Genomic DNA, 20,727 nt, shown 5'->3' with positions numbered 1-20,727 from the left:
CAAAAAGTTATATATATATGTATATATTTATTTTGCTGGGCTATCCTCAGGTGAACAATTGCTTTGATTTTGCTGCTAGAATTATAAATACCTTTTGTTTCCTGTTGATGTAAGACAGTGACTGTCTGCAGTAACTGTATTTTGTCTGGTAATATATTAATGTGACAGGTCAGATACAAGCCTAGCAGATATCACAAATGTTAAGTGAGCCTTATCTAATCTGACTCTCACCTTGTGGTTAGGTGGACTAGTCAAGAACAAAACATGTTGTGAGCAGAACCTAGCAGTCAGAGCACATCCTAACTTAAAGCCTTTACTTGTTTTTGCCTATCTCATCTAGTTGGTCAAATAAGCCTGTATTTTTTGGCAGGAAGGAGGATGACAGGGATAAAGAAACAACAACACTTACAACTACTTGTGCCAGTAGATGCTGCTGCACTAACTGGGTGCACATGTTGGCTGAGTGAGGCAACAAAATTTACATTCCTAATCCCTTTTGACTTTACTGTAAGAAAATTTGGGTGCTTGTTTTATATTACTAAGATGTCTGAGAAATGGTCTTTAAAGTCCACCAAGATAAGGACTTAATGATATTTGTTTCCCTCTTTGCAATCATTACTAAGTTAAAAGAAATAAGAAGTGTTTACTTGTGACAATTTTTGAGAAATAAGCTATATGCGACCTAGTTTGCACGTGAAATAAATTAGATTGTTCCAAAAGTTCCTACTGTACTTTTTATTATGTAGATACATAAAATAAGTTTTGAGCCTTACTTTAAATTTTTGCTTTATTTCAGTACATAGATCATTTGCATGTGGTACTGAAATTGGAGATGAAGTGCTAAAGTGTCTTTCGAGAAAGCAAAAGCACAGCTGTGCAGGACACCCTTGTAAGCGTATCTGTCCAAGTCAGCTTTGTCAGAGACAAACCTAACTAAGTTCCTCTTTTGGATAAATATAATACTACTATGTTTTTAAGTTTAAAAAGACATTAGCAAGAGGCTGTTTTGAATGACACTGTGTGAGCTACACATTTGTACCCACTCTGAAGATGTGCTATTGCCTAGACTGATTACTTGTCAGTTCTCAGTGTGGGCATGACTGACACATCTGGGAACGTGGTGGGAGGAGGACATCACGGTGTTGTCTGGTTGCTGGAACTTCCCACTGGGGTGAAGTCCAACCGAGGAATACGCTGGCCAGGTGCACTGAAGAAGTTAAAACTGATGAAAGCAAAATTTACATATTTCCATTTCTATTTTGGAGCATGACAGAGCAAATCGACTGTGTTTTTGAAAGCGTGTTAAAGGAACAGATAACTGCAGACACCCGAGGCAAAGTTCACCTCATAAAGTGTTGACGCAAGCATGGCAACTTGAATTAGTTCTCTAGAAGGACTGGATAGTCAGTTAAAGAAAGAGGCACTTCTAGGATGCAATCTGTCTCATCTTAAAGTTGACATCAAAAAAATGTCCAACGGATTGTGCCGTAATGGCATCTATTTTGCACTACCTATTAGACGTAGATGCTTAAAACTTAGTGGGATGAAAATGATTCCAAGGCCCTCACCTACAGTGAGCTGCCGCTATTACAGCCCAATCTGGGTTAGGCTTTCCTGGGGGCTCCTGCCAAATGCAAGAGTTTATTTTGACAAATATAAACAGGCTAGTGCTTTGGATGTTAATGACTTTGCAAAGTTACTATTTTATATAGTTGCAAATATGAACTGAACTGCAAATGAATTATGTTTTATTACATTTTTAATACATTCAGAGATTTTTAATATGCAATTAGAGTTATTGCAAGCAAGGAAATTGTCGATAAAATACCATGTTAATCAATTCAAATTGTGTAAGTGGAGAAATACCTCCCATAAGCTGTGGTGGCCAATCCCTAGAATTTATGATTTAACAAAATTTGGCTTAGGTTAAAGAGAGTCTTAAAGAATGATTTGATATAGGAAGATTAAAGTTAACGCACCATAAGAAAATTGCATAAATTTTATTATAATTTGTTGAGAAGAATTAGAAAAAATGCTTTTAGTTACCAGTAAATTATTTCAGGCTTTTACAGGTTCTATTTTTAAGACTACAGAAATTTGGAGCTTGTACTTTCTTCTTATTAGTGTCTACGGTTGCCAGCAACCTTGAGTGGATGACAAATCACCGCAGACAGAGAAAGACTCCCAAGGAGAACCTGGAATAGTCTGTTGTTTCAGCATGGATAAATATGACTTTTACTGTTTTACCAAATTCAGGAACATGTGCTAAGAGTCTATTCCTTGGGTAACAGCTGAACGTTCCTCAAAGAGAATAGACTATGTTAAAGGCAACATCACAGAAGGCACATTATTTAAACCAATACAGATGAAAACCTTACTGTCAGCTAGAATTTTACTACCACCATTGACTAGATAGGGTGGGAAAAAAAATTGACCCTTTACTAAATTCTTCAAAGGAGGACACACTATCGTTGCACAAAGCATAAACTTCACCAAAGTGTTGTTTACGAAATTCCTTACAAAATCTGGAAATATAAAACTCATTTGGTAGATTTATGAGGAGCAGCAGATTCTCTGGAATAAGCAGAAGAGAAAAGATGAAACTTGCATAAAATATATTAATTATGAGATTGGTTTACCTTTCCAACATAGAAAATAGGTTACTTTTTTAATGAATCCAAAGAAAGTTAATAAGCTATGGTGAAATTAAATGCTAAGGATTAAACTTATTATAAAAATATACAGAAGACGACCACTGTTTTAACTTACAGCATTTTTTTTAAACATAAATTTAGGAAAATAGATCATTTCAAAACTAAATAAAATATTAACAAGTAATATATTGATATTGCCTAAACATCTGTAGTTTTATTATAATATTTCTTCCAAACAGGGTGAATTTGGGGACAGATTTCTATTATTCCAGCATGACTTATTGTTTGAATAAAAATACCCCTCTAGTCATTTTTGATGAAGTTTTGGTTCCCATGCTGATTTTTTTTATATACCTGGCAGCTCTAAATATGTAGCTACACGAAAAGCAGCATTTATAAGGACTATGTGCAAGTGCATTGCCTCCTTCAGCATGTACTTTTGAGAAAGATGCTCATTTCCCATATAACAACTTATTCATAGCTGAAGCCTCAACTGGTACAAAACTGTGCTGTTATAAATGGGAAAGATCCAGATAAATTTTGATAAATCACTCAGGATATCCCAGCAAAAACTAGGCTAAAAGAAAAGCAATGGTGAAATTAGTGTGCGCTTCCTAAATGTTCAAAACATTACCACGGTTGTGCGGAATGCCCCACTACCATTTAAACATTTTGCTTCAAGCTCAATAGACTTTCTCAAAGTTTAGGTGTTAAATTTTACCATTAATTTGTTACATTTAGACATTTGTATTTAAATTTAAACAATTAAAATTATTCCTGTTATAACCGGTTTCCCATGACAGAAATTGCTAATAATAAACAGGCAGAGTTAACATGGACTTCTGATCTACAGTTACAATTACTGTTGTGACCAAGATTTAACTTTCTTATTTAAATAATAGAGGAGGTTTACTTTTTAAATGTCTGAATTTGCCCTTTAAGAGAGATTGATTAAAAATTGGTAGTAACAGCAATAAATATTGTGTCACTGAATTTTTGACCTGCTGATCCTATCGAAATGCTTTAATTCTGCAGAAAAGCAGGCAGAGAAAGTGTAGATTTATGATATCTCTTTGACATAAATAAGTTGTAGGTGTGTTGAGGGGTAGAAAATACCATATTACCGGCATATTATCCAGAAAGGTTGCTATAAACATATTTGCTTGCTAAAAAAGAAAATAAGGACAGGATATTTCTATAAATCTGAAATATTTGTGTCGGTTGCTAGATTTTTCAGTTGTTAATGGAGGGAAAGACTAAGTTAAAGCAGTAATACAACCCTGGTAATAATTTGATAACTTGCTGATGCAAGCTGGAGTAAGATGCTTTGCATTGCCAATGAGAGTTATACCCTAATGTATTAATCAATCTGGTTAAGAGCAGCTTAGAAAATAAAAATAGAAAGTACAGAAAATAATGTACAAAAGCCTCATTTAAGAGGATGGTTCTTTGGAGCTTTCCCCAGAAAGTGATTTCTTGACAGCTTTTGCCAAGCTGCGTCAAGAAAAAAACAACAGCTTTCATTTTACTACTAAAGAATAATAACTATTTCTTGATTTCTGCCCAAGTAAGAGAGTGGTTTTCTGTAAAAACTTGATTTTGTTTGGTTATACACCAATTATTGGGCCCTGGCCAATCTCAGCCTAATCTGACAGTCAACATGCATAATGTGAAGAGTCGACTCAAGGCATTTCAGGACAGAAGATAAAACTGAATCTTGCTCCCATGAGGGCGAGAGGCTGGGGTCTTGCAGCTCTTATCATGAGGGAGAAAGGGAGAGGCTGAAAGAGGGGGCAGGCCAGAGCTAGACTGGATGACTTAAGAGCAGATTCTTCTGCTGTAGTTTCAGAGACCTTGTGGCTACACGGGACACAGGTTGGTGAAGGTGGTTTCACGTGCTGTTGGGAGCAACCAGCTAATTCCCTCAGTGACTGCCAAGCCACAGAAGACTTTTTTTTCCCCTGGCAGCTTGCTGCCTTAGGCAATTGCTTGGTTTGTCTGTGCGTAGAGTCCACCAGATTAATGTGTGAATATCTTGCAATCGTCATTTGATTATCTTTCTCTGGAATAACCTTTAATATCTTGCAAGCATGCAGTGGATTCTTGAGACAGATAGCTGAAATAAAAATAATAAACCATAAGAACATAAATTCTAAAATAACGATTGCTTCATTGAAACGAGGTCCCATTACCTGTGTATGTGATGGTGGAAGGCCTTTTCTGCCATAGATGCCCACCAGAGCAGCCTTTCCTAAAGACACATTGAATTTCAGATGCACTGGGTGGTCGATGAACACCTGAGACCTCCAAAAGATACCAGGAGGGATCTTCTGTGTGGCTCTTCTGCCAACATCGATTTCTCCAGAGTCTATAAAACTGTCGTCTGGAAAGAAACTACTGGGCTTTCCTGCCAAAATACAGGAAGAAAAATCTTGGATTAGCCTTAGATCCTAAAAGTAATCCAGTCATACTAGTATCTTTAACAGTGATCTTGAGAAACAGTCTATTATTGTCCTAAGATCTTCAGAATACTTCGTATACCAAATTCTTATGATTATGGGAGAAAAAATGGCTGGGTTATTCCTGGTGTCAGTAACTCTTGTTTGGAAACAGGAATATAAGAAAGGCAACCGGGAGAAAAATGCCCCTTTGTTTAAATCATAACACCAGAGCTTCTGTAATCACATTCGGATGATACAATAAATCATGTTACATTACGTCATAAATTAATATATGCTCAGTTATGGAGAAGATGTTATTACATTAGCAAAGAGAAGTGAAGTAATTGTGAGGTAGACGTGTGTCACAAAATGGAATGGTAGTGGGAGAACAGCAGTATGAATGATGCCTAATTGGAGAAACAAAAATATTTCTCTATTAAATTAATGCTTGACAGTGGTAACAATATTTGAGATTCATTCATCAGTCCAGAAAAAGCTTAAGAAAATGGAACTGAGAGGAAAAGATGAAGGAAAGCATATCTTGCACTTCAGTAATATCTACTAAGAAACTTGAGTGGTTTTAATTAGGTTTCAATACAATCTGTAAAGTGTGTTATGATCATCAATCCTCTTTTAGTAAACAAAGAAATGGAAGCATCTGTTTCTTAAAGTGATCACCAAGTTTGAGTGATGGCAAACAGTGCACACCATAATGTCTCATGGTGTCACTAGGGAGCTCTGGATCCCTGGAAAACACTTCTGAGGAATTCCAGGTTAGACATCCGTACACCTGAAGTTCTCAAAATTAGCAGCCTCCTTGAAAAATCTGGACCCAAAGGAAGCCCAGAGAATGAGGGGCAGAACAAAAAGTAAAACCCGGGAACGCTGGCTTTTAAGCCTTTGCGATAATCACTGGCTGGCCACACAGCTTCACCTGCAGTGACCAGAGAACGTGAAGGTGGCAACTGCTTAGCAATAGCCATTTATAGCTTTTATAGCTAAATAGCTTTTATTTAAGCACATTTCTGCTTGAAAAGTATGCAGTAGTGTCACCTGAAAGATGCTGGCTTCAGTAAGGAGAACATTACGTGGACCATCAAAGACTGTATTTATTAATTCTGGAAATTCAAATCAATCTTATCTCATCTCTGTGCCTTTATAGCTCACTTCTGTGTGTTTCATAGATCAAGCAATTCTAACAAAATGAGAAAGCAACTTTCAGGAACATACAGTCTTTTGTAGGAAAATCACACTGTGAGAATTTTGCTCCCATAATCTACATGTGGGAAATAAAAAATACAAATTTATTTTCCCACCCATCATGAATTCAAGTCAAATAGAAGTTACTTGCAGTGTTGAAAAGGTGATTGGTAGAACAACCTTTCAGCTGTAAAATAGAATGTTGCATTGTTTCAAATAATAATATTTCATTTAAATATTAATCTCCTCCACATCTCATCCCAGTATAAACTCCCCAGGAGAATCTGATGTAAATTGTTAGCTGTCTTTCTAAAATACATATATAAATTAAATGCATGTTATTAGTTAACAGAAAAAAGTATCTAGAGATGCTTCACTGATGGAGAATCTTTTCTTCCTTTTTTTATTGTATAAAACTTTTCAGCATAACTTTTGGTCCAAATAACATTATTCATGATGTTAAAGCTAGCAACTGCTCAAGTACATGGTTGGAGTGGGACTTGATGGCACGTTTCATTTTTTATGCTACCTTGTGGCAGAAGTTTTTTCCATGCCAGCATAGTTTAGAAAGCAAAGGGTGTATACCTGTTCACAGAGAAAACATCTGGTTTTACCAGACCCTCATTTATCCTTGTTCCTTGCATTCAAATGAATGCAGGGTAAAAATCTGCAGACAGTCTTATTCTTTTTTAGTCAAAATGTAGATTAACATAGATAATCAGAAGCAGTTCAGCAAATGGAGATTCTTACTGAACCATTTGTGATAAAGATGATAGAGTACAACTGTACAATGCAAATCAGACTAGCTTGATTCCAAGGGTTTTACTTTATAAACTGGATTATTAATATTTATCTGGAATACTAAAAATTACTTGTCACACTGTCAGGATTAAAGGAAACAGTTCCCATAGTCTTCATGCAAAGATTCTCTTGTTCTATTATTGTGAGATGCAAAGTCTTTGCAGGATTAAAGAAGAGCCAAAGATGCCACATGTTTTGGTCCATATGGATATGTTTTTCTGATTACTACTGACATGTTTTATAGATTCATAGAAATTCAAATGAAAACCTAAAGTGTTTGATATGCTCCCTGATTGTTCATTAATAAAGATTGTGAGGGAATCAGGGAAGGTGAGAATTTAAATGATAGTTGTTGCTACGCAATAGATAGCCTGGAGGAAAAAAGCAGAGCATGTATTCTGCATCTACAGAGAACAACGCTTGCTCAAGCAAGCAAAAATGCTTCTGTGATTGAATCCAAAAAGATAACCTCACAGAAATAATTGTTTGTACACACAATTGCAAAGTTTATGTCTCTTCTTGTTGGACAACTTTAAGTCAGAAAAGCTGATATCCTTAGAGCAATTATATGATATTGCCAGTGGTTGAGGTTTACCCTGACACAAAAGTCCAAAGAAGGACTCTCTTCACCAGGCTGAATTCCAGCCCCTGAAGACAATCTATGCTTTGTTAGTTTTAACGCATAGCAGGATCAGGCCCTAAGGACTGGATACTTCATAAAGAAAGTACAATAAGAAAGTAATTTCAGCTTCTAATCAAAAATTAGTTTTTAATCAGAATATTTGACTACTTAAAATTAACTTCAGGTCTGAATTCTTAATTAGCCTCTCAATTATTTGGCTCTTTCTACACATTACCTTGAACTTTTTCGTTGCTGTAGCAACTAGTTCTAATTTATTTGGTTATCAAAATGAACTATTTCATGTCAGCCACTGCCGAATCTGCTTGCAGTTTTGATAGCAAGGTACCCTGACTCATCAAACCACTTAAGAACACACTGATATTTCTCTGACTTCAATCACAGTTAATTACATGCTTAAATGTAAGCATGTGATTAAGTGCTTTGCTGAACAGGGATGGGCTTAAACACACATAAATGCTTTGCTGGAGCATAGCCATAGTTGAAAAGGAAAGACTGTTACTGATAATTGGCAAAGCACTGGTAATGATACATTCAGATCAGCTGTAAGGATGTTCTAACCCATTCCAGACTATTTCATTGGGATCAAGATACTCTCAAATATATTTTAAATCAAATTTTTAAAAAATTTCAAACGCATACATTCTGGTTCAGAATAGCAGTCATGCAACATTGCTAGTTCACAGTCATTTGATGGAGAAAAAGCTGTATTTTGAGGCTGGGTGGAATCACCCCTGTAAAAAAGATCTTGTCCTAACGTACTTTTTTAGTGCGCACAAGATATTTTCCTCTATGTCCAAAAGATTCCCTAAGATCTGCATGAAGGGCTATCTGTCTTGAGAGGTCTTTTAATGACATAGCTATGGTATTTCCCAGATTTCTCTTTTAATAGAGCCTTTTGGCAGCAACCAAAAATTTTACTGATTTCATTATAAGCACGGCTGAAGAAGAAATCAGGTGGAGGTCTTCGATTTGGACTGCAGTTTTAGATACATCAATTATATTTTCATTTTGACTTTTTAAAAGGTAATGGACAGAACAAAAGTAGATATTTCAAAAATGAAACATGGCAACTTAAAGAGAAGAGAGGATCTGTTATGAAGCATTTTTGAATACAGCGGCAGGGATTTCTATGGCTTGCTGTACTGTCTAGTATGATTTGCTGAAAATAACCCACCTAGCTCATTTTTCGTTGTAGCAACTTGACTTGTCAGCCATCAGTTGTTAGTAAATACACTGTTTTAAGGAACACATAGTTATGTCCTTCATTTAAACTAATAAAAACAGATATGCTCTTAAAGCAAAAATAGTACAAGTAACATAAACAAGATGTATAAATACAGAGTCTCAGCCAAAGTCCAGGGACCTCTGTGGAAACTGTTGAATTCAATGAGTTGCCAGAAGTGATTTCTGGGTTCAGAACTGAGTATGAGTTGCATACTCCTTATCTTCTACCCACAAACCCTCCTCCCTCAAAATAACTATCAAAAATAGCCAAAAAATATAATTTTACTGGAATCTGTTAATCTCATACAAATAAGCACTGATACACCAACAAAACAGCTTTGTGAAACTTTGGATTCCTCATTTCTCCAACTCAGTCTTGGGAGTGATAAAACACCTGTACTTTGCAGAGCTTATTGGTACTTTTGGCAGTGCTGCCTCTATACAAAGTACGGTAAGATGTAAAGCTGCTGGATAATGCACTGCTGAATTGACAAACCATCAGTTGCTTCTAATTTCAGTTGAAATTGCAAGCTGTCAGCATCATAATACTTTGTGGAAAGTAGGCCTTTTGTAATGACTACCTTTACAAAAAGATGTCCATCTTCAGAATGCCAAAACTCACAGTGAAATAGTTCTTAGCTAATATTCTGGTGCTAGGTGGAAACTAGGAGCCAAGAACAAACATTTTTGCACTGCTGTAGAGAAAGCTTGATCCAACTCTCCAGGAATCATTCAATTTTCAAGACACAAATGTTTTTGTTTGTTTGTCTTCCATGAAAATTGCCATGCAAGGCAGGGTTTTCATGACGGAATACTGTACCCAGTGAGATAAGGTACAGACACTTCCACTGCGAGAGCAGTTTAAACGTATGAGGAAAATGTACACTCTTCTATCACATTAGTGGATGTAAGAAGGGTATGAAACTTAGAAACATATGGAAACAAGACTGACAGCTACTACTTCTAGACGTGAAAGACTGGAAAAGCACCTGATAATGGCAGCATTAAGGGTAATGGAACATGAGACTGGATGGCTGGAGTTCAGAGGCAGACAGAAGACTCACAACATGGACACACACCAACCATACCTTCACTGGTTCCTTTGCCTTTCCTGTCAGGTAACTCTAACCCTGTGCCCCCCGAAGGATATAAGGAGACGTCCGTTGGCACTGGCCAACTGCTGGCTGTGTCTTCCGTGATTTCATACATCTGCCCTTCCATCGGCTGCAGGTGCCAGTTTAGGCCAAACAGGTGCATGGCTGTGGTGAGCAATGAGAAAAGTCATCTTTTTCTGTTTGGGAGAGTTTCAGAACTACAGGGGCACTTTCTAAACCCTCACGTCACTTCCTCATTATTAGTGATTGTTTTAGGACAAAAATGACATTCATGTTACTAGACATCCCTTGCTGATTCTACCATCCAGTTCCCTTGGTCTTCCACCCACTTAAATTAGTACTGGATCACTTTAACTAATCCACTTGGCTTATTCCTGTATAACTACTTCTGATTTATGGCCTATGTGAGAGAATAATCAGGCGCTGTATTTCAGAAAACGCCCAAGTCCGAAGTGACAATGCATTGAACATGTAAATACAAGGAATATTATCTATCTACATACCAATAAATCCTAGAAAACTACACTTTGGTTTGCTTTGCTATATTCAAAAGCTATTATACAGGTTCTTATTTATTTTTTACCCACCAATTACACACACAAGCTCTTATAGATATCTCTTGACAGTTTTTTCCTTCAACAAGAGCAAGCAAAAACTAAGGTAATTCAAGATCAATCTTGTACACTTCACTTTGTGCTCAGCACCAGGAATGTGAGTGCCTGTGACTGAGCACTCCTTAATACAATTCAGCTTCTCCTATTCAGAACAAAGATACATCCTCAAGGTTTAGAAATAAGCAGCATCATTTAGATTTGTGTGATGTCAGGGCATAGCTCTCTGTAGGTTTCTGGGCCATGCAAAGTCTACTACACACATTAGCCTGTTTCAAGGCATTGCATAAAGACAAGTGAAGTTAAGGAACAAGGCAGAGTACTTAAAAAGCAAACACACACATGCATGAAGAACATGGAGAACTGTACGCTTATACTATTTTAATATTTGCCCCTTGAAAATATAAAGCAAAATAATGTGACTTCCTATATCAGTTCTTCCTTCCCCAACACAAACATTTCATATTTAATCAGCATCCAGTTTACCTTCAGGCTCTCCACAGCTAAATGATCTGGTATTTGCTACGCTTGGAGTGACATTTCTTTTTTAAGGGAAGTGCTTTGATATTTTACACTATAATTTCTCCACATAGCCATTTAACATAAACAAAAAGAGTTAAAAATAGGAAAGGAACAGGGCATTTTTACTGCCTACAGTTCTCATTTTATTCACAAAGATACATCTGAGCGCTGCTAACACTGTCAGGGACAAGTGGTTAGTTTATTTAAACTGAAGCATCAGGAATAATCTTTTTAAGAGAATTGAAAAGTTATCTGAATACCAGAATATTTAGACATATTTAGCAAAATTAGCACCTTTTCCCACGTCAGTCTTGATTAGGTCATCTATCACGTACCAATAGGAATAAGCTTGTCTTTACACTAGTAGAAGACAGAACATCGCAAAGAACATCATTGAGAGCAAAACTCTCATTTTACCATGTAAACAGGGACTTGGTTTGTTAAACAAGTCTTAACCATTAAGAAAGAAAATACTCTCCTAAAACCCCCAAACAGCAAGGATAGTATCCTGGGAATCTTTTCAAAACTAGAACATTTTATTACACGTACACACATCAAAAAGGAATACTACCAACACAACTGATGATTCAAACAACATACTGGCCAGTATTTTGATCGGAAGGGAGTATATTTACTTGGCAGAAATACTGTGCAAGGCAAGAGAGGAAATCAGTATGGGAGGAAGGAATTTGCATCAAGTATTTGGCTTTGCCGCATTTATATAGTATCTTTGTGTTTATATGACCCTCATTATCAGAGTGCCTGGACACTTCCCAGCTATTAACCTCCTAACACCTCAGAAGGTAGGAATCTGTTATTCCCTACTTTGTAGAAAGGAAAAAGGGTACTAGAGCTGATTAAAGGTTTGACTCAGTTCACTTGATTGGGCATTAAAATGAGGTTATGTGTTGCTATGTGTTATTCATTTTAACTTACTACATGCTTGGAGGTTCACAAGTTCTAACAGGCATTTCAGGCATTCCTTCTCCAGCTGTTTTTGTGCTAAGCTCAGTACTAGACATCGCCTGAGAATGCCATTCAGACTGCACCTCTCCATGGACCAAAGCGTCACACAGATGCCTTCCCGCCTGCCTCTAAGCTCTTACAGAGCTTAGGGGCTTCTGAGTACGTGTGAATTCCCACATTTAATCATATGTGGATGTTTGTAGTCCAAAGCAGAATGAACAATGTATTTTTTACTCCTCCAGGCTCAGGCAATCCTAGACAGCAGGCAGTCCAGATCTCTCTGCTGGCTCTAAGAGCTTAAAATCCAACCACATCTACCAGATGTCTGTATATCACAGTGATTTTCACAAGCTTATCCTGGACATCAATGGTGCAGCCAGGCATTGAACCAATGGCTTTTCCATTAGACTATTCAAATTGCTCTGTCCTATGGACATCATAGTGTAAGTGCCATACAAATTCTTAAGTATATATTTAAAGGTCATCATTTCCCCTCTTCTCCTTCATGGGAATGTATGGCTTGTAGGTCATTACTTACTGCAAAAATATGAAGGTGATGAAGGCAGCATTGTTTTGGGTGTACTGAGAGGGCTATGAGCATTTTTCCTGGGCATGCAAAATGCATTTGAAAACTCCTGAGAGAAAATGTCTTATGAGAACAAAATCTTGCTTCAGTCTAAGGGCAAAGACAGGAAGTTCTATGGCTTTTCTGTACGTCAGTCTGCTCCTTAAGCGGTCAATCAACCATCCTGTGTTTCATTTTCCTTGAATGCAAGATTCGCATTTACTGCACTGACATGACTAATGTAAACATTTGTTCCTAAATGTCTGCAAGGCACCTTGCAGTGTCCCAATCTAGAAAATGTGATAGAATTATCTATCACATAGGTACTATCTGTGTTATCATACGCAGACAAAAGTATCGATGTTATCACACAGACCTGCATTAACATGTCAGCTCCTATCTTTGGTTAATAGATTTTGTCTAAAACAAAAAGCTTCTTGTGTACACTGTTTCCTGTGTACACATCATCACATTGATGACCCATGAGAATGAGATGTATGTAAACCATGATTACCAAATTGCAAGAATCTGGGAAGCAGGGAATTATCTGAAAAGCATTTTGACTACCAATTTGCCTAAAAAGAATCAAGAGAACAGAGTGCAAAAGACTGGGACTACTGCTCTATGGAGGGTTTCTGATTTGATGTTCCCAAGCATAAAAAAAACCCTATAAATATTCACACTCATAAGGCAAACAGACATCATGCGAGCTCTGCTGCAGGTGGGTACCAACCACGAAAGCTTTCCTGAAACCAGAACAAAAAATATTGTTTGCTTTGTAAACACACTCTGGTACCACTTATGTTACTAGAAAATCACCTGCTTAAGTGTTTATCATTACTATCTTTCAAATACCCATGGTGTCTGATCTGCAAGCTGGCAGAAGATTCAGTCTTCTGCTCATCCCCCCTAACTGCCATGCTAAAAAGCAACAGCAGTAGACGTTCTGGATCTCTAACTCTCATAGGGGATCTGTAAAACTGTTGATGCACACAGTTGCTTTAGTAGAGGTTTTAGGATAGGCACAACTGAAACTTGTTCTGTGCTAAACTGATACAAAGTTCTTCTGGGTGGAAAAAAAAGAAAAGATGTTTATCAGGGAAAGCCTGGATAACATGGGTGAGAGACACAGTGATGTGCTTTGAAGTCTTAAAATGTTCCTAGGAGCAAAGTGAAACTGCAAAAATAGTTTGAGATTCCTAATGTTCTCAGGCTCCATGTCAATTGAAGCACTGCTGACATTTTTATTTATTTATTTTATTTATTTATTTTTTTTTTCCTGTTCATCTAGATGTGAGATGTGGCTCTAGAAAAGCAAGTGCCTTCCTAACAGCCCACATATCCTTCTCCCTCTCCCTCCCAAACATGATGCTCAATAGATATGCCAATATCAAAGGCTCCCCATTTATTAAAAGAGCTCAGTGTACTTAACAATCGTTGAAGTGCACCGTTTTGTACAATACCATTAGCTTCCACTGCCTAGGAAGCCTTATGACATGTTCTTTGCAGATGCATTGGTTACATTTCCCATAGTTGTTAAAACTCTTTGCCTTTGGGCTCTCTGGGCGATTTCAGAACCAATGACTGAGACAACGTGGTAAAGGGAAGGCATCTCATCCATTACGCTAGTGTTTTGAAGTCAAACCTTTGACTTGCAGTCTTTCAACTGAAGCTAAGTGCTAGTGAAAGGTGCCCTGAAACTTGCTGAATGGGTAACAGAATTTTCTGCAGCAGAATAAACTATCTTCCTAAGGTGTCACCGGCTGCTTTCTGGGTGGCAAAAAGAAGGGAGGAAGTCAAACTCTATGGTCCTTTCAGGGTTTGACTACTCTGCTGAGTTCAGCATTTCAGCCACTGAAGTGTGATATGGTTATTCATTCGCGTGGCAGTAGACTCAGATTCATTTTAGCAACACAAATTTACAAACAGCTCAGCATCACTTGAGCTATTTTGCAATCCAAACAAATCAAAGTTCATACTGGTGGAACCAAGTATTCAGGACCATGATTCTTTAGGTTTTATAACATTATTTCTTATTGTATTGCATCATTCCTGCTCCATAGCTGTTTGTGGAGGTCACAAGCAATATTAGTTGATGCTGTTAACCGAAAAAAGAGGGATATGCTTTTAAAGTTTGCTTCCAAGAGGCCCAGGCTTTTGGATATCTTTGTATTATTACCAACGGTTTATGACCCAGCAAAACAGAGCAGTCAAAACATCTTGCTCAGCAGAGCAGACAACAAAGAAACTGGAACAACATTTAAATGAAAAAGGACAAACACAGATAATAATTCACATGGTCAACAAAATGGACATCTCTTGGGACAGGTTGATGGAGCGAAGGAGTTAGCAGAGAGAGGCAGATGATTGTGATAGATCACAGGGAGAAGAAAGGACAAGACATGCTTACTGAAGCATATGAGACCCCCAGAAACCAGACAAGTCAGCAAAAACTGAAAACACACTGCTGCCCCTTTATTAGCTTCTGGCTTTGCCCAAAGCAGCAAGCTAAGTATAATAAATAACTGCACCAGTCAGTTACGATGTTTGAAATTAAAGCCCAATTTAAAGTCTACGGCTGAAGCCACTAGCTGCTTCTGTAGTACTTGTTAAATGCATTCTCATAGTGACTCACAGGCTCTGGCTGCTGCCTCCTCTCCTGTCCTCTAAGAGCTGAAGGTATTACTGCTGGCTTGGTGATTCCTCCTACAGAAGCTCACGAATGAATAAAATAACTGTTTTGTGATCTTGCTCTGCACAATTAAAAAGGATTTTCTCAGAATAGAAATTTGACAAAAACAGCAAATTAATCACCATCAACATAAACATGCTGCACAGCCTTCAGGCAACACAGAAAGTCTTTTGGGTTCCTCATTTGGAGAAACTACTCAGTATCTTAGCACTAAGAACGCTCCATGTTTTTAATCTCTATTTACTCTAAAGATGGCAGGTTATTTTGCATAAATAACACAGAGGAGAGCACAAGCCTTGGGAAAACCAAGCTTCTTTGCACAACTGCTCCATCATCCTTGATGCTAACATGGGGCTCAGTCTGGAGAAGAGTTTGGACCTACTCCTTCACTGGTTTCTACAAGCACCTTGCTACGCTGGTAAGAGTAAAGCCAAAGCAAACAAAAGCCAAAAGAGCACTCCTGATAGGGAGAACATTCTTCCAAAACCCTCTGCCCCGGTGCAGCATGGGGGCAAAGAAGAACATGGAAAAAGACAATGTGAGAAGGAAGAGGTGAGAGGGGCTGACAGAATAATGAAAATCAAGCAAGAGGAGGAAGATGAGAAAAATACAGAATGAGAGAAACAGAAAAAGAATGAAAGTTAGGAAACAGCAAAGAAAGCTAAGAAAAAAAAGTGAAAAGAAGACCCTTGGAACAGAAAAACAGCTGGAGCTCAATCAGTGGCTGAAAAAACTTTTTAAACAGCCTTTACATCCCTCCTTCCTTCCTTCTTTTGGCTCTTTGTTTCTTTGCTCTCCTTGCTTTTTTGTGGAGCCAAGCATAATATATCTCGTGCTTACACATTCCTCTTTAACCCTCAGATTGGCTAATCTGCTGTATTATAACCACACTCTCTAAAATGAGAACTGAGTTTTGTTTTTTCTCCTAATTAAAATAACTAGAATTCCACCAGTGAGTTACTCAGGGCTAATTTTGACTCAGGTAAATGTATTGCTTTCACTCCTGTCTCTGGAATAAACTTGACTCTAATTATCTGGTCTTTCTCTATACGGAAATTTTATGATTTCTGGAGAAGTGGGAGAATTGACTGTTGCAGAATTAATCATACTTTTGTGACATTTGCTGTTATCAAAAGGAGCCTTTCAGCATGAAATAATCACTGGTTTGTCAATCTTCAGTAAATCAAGGGAGAAGCATGCAAGATTAAGGAGAATAAAAACAAACATTAAACAAAGATAAAAAGCACTGTGTTCTTCTCTCACATGGTTGTTCCATTTCAGTGACGGGCAACACTTCTGTGCTCTGGCATGGCAGGACATGCCAACACACCAAAAGTTGAGGATCCAAGTGGCTCCAGTGGCACTGCTGGTGTTAAAAGATGGTAACGGCAGCAACCCTGGGGGCAATAAGTTGTTCCTGCTCTCCTTGTTTATAGGAAGGCCAAGCCCTGGTCAAGAGAGGTCCAAGCTGGCATTCATCTAAGGGCATGGGACACACTGACATTGAGTGCAGCAACGATTTAATCCCTGAGTACTTAACATGTTCTCAGCTCTGGAACTGGAATCCAATATCCTGATTTAAGGGCCCAGTGGTCCTTATTATCATCTGGGGGCACATAGGTACCCTAACATGAATTCACACCACGTACACACACAGACCTGAATCACTAAGCCAGCCACTGTGAGGCAAGGAGAGATGGATCCCTGCAAGGCCAGTTCTCGCATGGACGTTGGCAATTAGCTTGTGACTGAAATCTGCATTGTTATGTGCATAGTTTCTAGTGTCTGAAATTATTTCCTGTGCATAAATGCTCTCCTCCATAGCTTAAAGCACTTACTCAAAGAATTGAAAACCTAAGCTCAGAAACCATCCTGCCCAAATCTGTCCAAAAGTCCGTAGACTTGCACATCAGGACAGCACTCCATCCGTGTGGGAACAGAGAATCCCGCATCCAGCACTCTCCACAACACAGCTGAGTCTGAACTACTGTACAGCTAGAGATGCGAAATGAATAGATCTTCAAAGAAAGATGCCCAAAAGGCAGCTTCATTGCGGGATATTTAAGTGAAGACTCACAGCTTGTGACTGGGAAGTTCTTTTGCTCTGCCTCCTGGCCTGTTGAATTATTTGTCAAAAGAAATCATTTGGAAAAAATAAAATAAAGGCACAAGGGGGGACATTCAGGGTAATGCTCATTATTGCAAACTCTCCATCTTGCCTTCTTCCTGACTACACAGTGATTCAAAGAGAGAAAAAGGATTTGCAAGCCTTCTTCATAGGCTGGGGATAAAGATACTCTACTGGGCTGGGTTGTGAGTTCAACCCCCTTCACACTGAGAATTGTAAAATCCATATCTCCCCGTCCCTGGGTGAGTGCTCCAACAACTTGGACACTCCGTAAGAGGAGGCACCTTCTCTGTTTGTTGAACTCATGGAGGTTTGAAAAGCATAGGTACGGCCTGAGGACACCCTGTAAAGCAAGTCAAGGATATACAAATAAGTAGATATACAGATAGATGGATTTTTTTTTTCTTTTTGCATCCCAAATGTCCTAAAGTAAGAGGCAGGTGCTTTCACAGCCAGACTACAATAGCCACGTGCTACTGAGTATGTCCAGTAACACCTGGGAACCTGTCTGTTGAGCCATTCCTCCAAATCCAGAGTTCAAATTACTCAAGCACTAGATGCTTGGGGTCTTTCAGAGATAATCAGGATTTTCATGCAATGAAGGAATTCAAATGACAGAGAGCTTCCTACCTCTTAAAATTTTACCAGCAGAGTGGGAACTGCCTCTCAAGAAAACAAAGCATTGCAGTAATCACTTAAAATCCTGGCTGCAAATGCACTCACTTGCTTTGATTTGACACACACTGGTTATTCTTTGACCCCTCCTGAATGAAGAGCAGTATCAAAGATTTCCAAGATAGGAGCAGATGGTCTACCAAATAGTATTAGTTCCTTCTTAGGAGAATACTTTATATTTTAATTTAGTTCTCAATTGATCTTAATAGGGAAGAAAAAAGCTTCCAGCTGAAGCATCACATTTCTTTGAGACTTTCAAGGAAGTGACTAGAAAGACATGTTATAAAACGAAGCAGTTAAACTCAATGTTTGTTCAATGCAAAGAGTCAGCACTTCCTATTCAATGTCTTCCTAATTACCCCTGGGGATCAAAGACTTTCAACTGATTGCCTGTCCATTCAAACTGCTAATAGATGATCACTGGCTCCCCCAGTGCTACAGTGGCTTGCTGGATACTTGTTATTTCCTGCAGGGAGGAAAAATGCAATTTTAAATGCTTAGCATATTTTTATGTTTCTTTAAGGAGGATTTTTTTCAAGTGTCAACCTATAGAAAAAATATATATATATGTAAAGGTGTTCTGGCTTATCGAAGAAGCTGTCTGCTTAAATGCAATCTATAATTTCCTTCACCACCTGCACCATTGAGAAAGCAGAATAGGAAGTTGAAAGATGGGTCTCAGCAATATTTTGCTGCTATTAGGCAGCTTACTGCACCAAAGAAGCTTATTTCAGTCCCCACAGCTCTAGTAAATTTGGTGTTACACATGCTCAGGCTTTCTCAATAAAATAATATTTTCCCTTCTAGATATCCTTTTTGGCAGAGACCATATTACTATAAATATTACTGAGATATTTCTTCACGATCAAAGTCAATTATAAGATGGTCCCACTGTACCTCTAAATGGAGTTTTAATTTGTGTATATAATATTAGAAATAATGATTTCCCCATTGGGGTACTCACTTCAATTAGAGAAATGAGGACAGGCAGCCCTAACAGAGGGCCTCCCACCTTGCTTTGCAATTGCAAAAATTCTGGGCTAGTCTATTGTGGACAGTATAATTTTACATACACCATTTCATTATACACCTATAAACTATAGGGCCCTAATTAAAAATGGTATAATTTACATAGCTATATCAGCAATCTCTCATATGCTTCCTTCCTTCCTTTATTATCTCTACCAGATTCTTATGTCAGAAAACTTGCTTTCCCCAATTAATGTAATCAGTTGCTTAAAGTCTAAAACATACAGATTGCCGTTTAGAGTTACAAACTGTATCTGTCGTCTTCTATCATCCCAGCATAACAGAGGTGGGCTCAAAGTTTAAATGTAGTATTCCGGTCTGGGGAGGTCAAGATCTAAATACAGTTCCAGAATTTAGTGTGTGAGCTTGTCTCTCAGTCTGTGTTTTTATCTTTCTGAATGCTAACACAACTTTAATATCAGTACCAGCAAATGATTTGAGAGTGCTGCCTATGATTTGATCCTAAAATCAGCTGAAAAGCGCATTAGTGTTATTATTCACCATGCATATTGTAATAGCACTTGAGCCCCATTTGTGTTCTGCTAGTTGTAGTAAAAAAAAAGAACAAAATTACAATCTCCCTGTCCCTTGATATCCAAAGCATACGTTTAAGTTAAGCTTTACTTAGCTTGAGTAAATCTAGTGATTTCAAGAGGATGATGAAGGCGTGAAGCATGAATTTAGACATTCAGTAGATCAGGGCCAGAATGCTCCACATCTTCACAACTGAACCCTAAATCTGAATCCTATCTGCTTGGTGACTTTTCGAAAAGATCTGAAAAAAATTTAACCTGCACAGGTATTGAGGAGTACATCATTGTTTTAACTGCTTAGAAATGGCAAATATATGGGTATGTTTAATACAGGCTAAGAATCTTTTAATTTATTTTCTATTTTTTCCTTAAATAAACTTGAAAAGCAAGCTGGTTGATCCAACAGTTCATCTGGAGAGGGAAAAATTCCTCTTTTCTCTGTACAAAAGCTTGGCAAATGGATATGAATGTACAGTCTGAGAAAGCTGATAAAGTGGGTGACACAGCACAATTAATGACACCAGAATTTTTCTTATGTCCAGATACCCTGGGCAAAATTCAGCACAGTACTTTCAGGAACTATAAATCTAAGTGAATGGTTCAGATCAGTGTGAAAAGCTCTCTCAATAACGAAACTAAACACAACCTGATGATTTGTTCCTTCGGACTTAGAACTAAATCCAGCACATAGATTAAGGCAAGTGCTGGCAAGTGCAACCCATGGTGTTCTCTTAAAAGGCCCACAGCCATCTTTATATTTAATTACACTGAAAAAAAAAAGCATTTGCTAAAGAAATTCAAAGTTTGCCAAGTAAAGCACTCAAAAGTCAGCAAAGAACAGAATTAAGATTGCTTGTGTGACTTTAGATCAGCCCCTGTATGCATATGTACTCCATAATAGCCTTTAATTCCCTCATCACAGGCTATT

General features: G+C 37.9%; 1 protein-coding gene across 5 annotated transcripts in view; it reads right to left on the bottom strand.

Moving 5' to 3' along the window:
• TENM4 (teneurin transmembrane protein 4) overlaps positions 1–20,727 on the bottom strand; it is a 587,496-nt gene that overhangs the window by 177,028 nt on the left and 389,741 nt on the right. For 4 of the 5 annotated variants that reach the window (XM_026096126.2, XM_026096128.2, XM_026096127.2 and 1 more), the window contains 2 exons: positions 10,052–10,222; positions 4,847–5,061 (listed from right to left, as the gene is read on the bottom strand). In XM_026096126.2, the coding sequence (XP_025951911.1) occupies positions 4,847–5,061; positions 10,052–10,222 (386 nt within the window). The remainder of the gene's footprint in view (positions 1–4,846; positions 5,062–10,051; positions 10,223–20,727) is intronic. The other variant, XM_064505185.1, reaches the window with a different exon arrangement.

This window comes from Dromaius novaehollandiae, chromosome 1, assembly GCF_036370855.1.
Source record: "Dromaius novaehollandiae isolate bDroNov1 chromosome 1, bDroNov1.hap1, whole genome shotgun sequence".
In the NCBI taxonomy this organism is placed as follows: domain Eukaryota; kingdom Metazoa; phylum Chordata; class Aves; order Casuariiformes; family Dromaiidae; genus Dromaius; species Dromaius novaehollandiae.
Note: the sequence above shows the minus strand (reverse complement) of the source record. Positions and strands in the feature narration are given on the sequence as shown.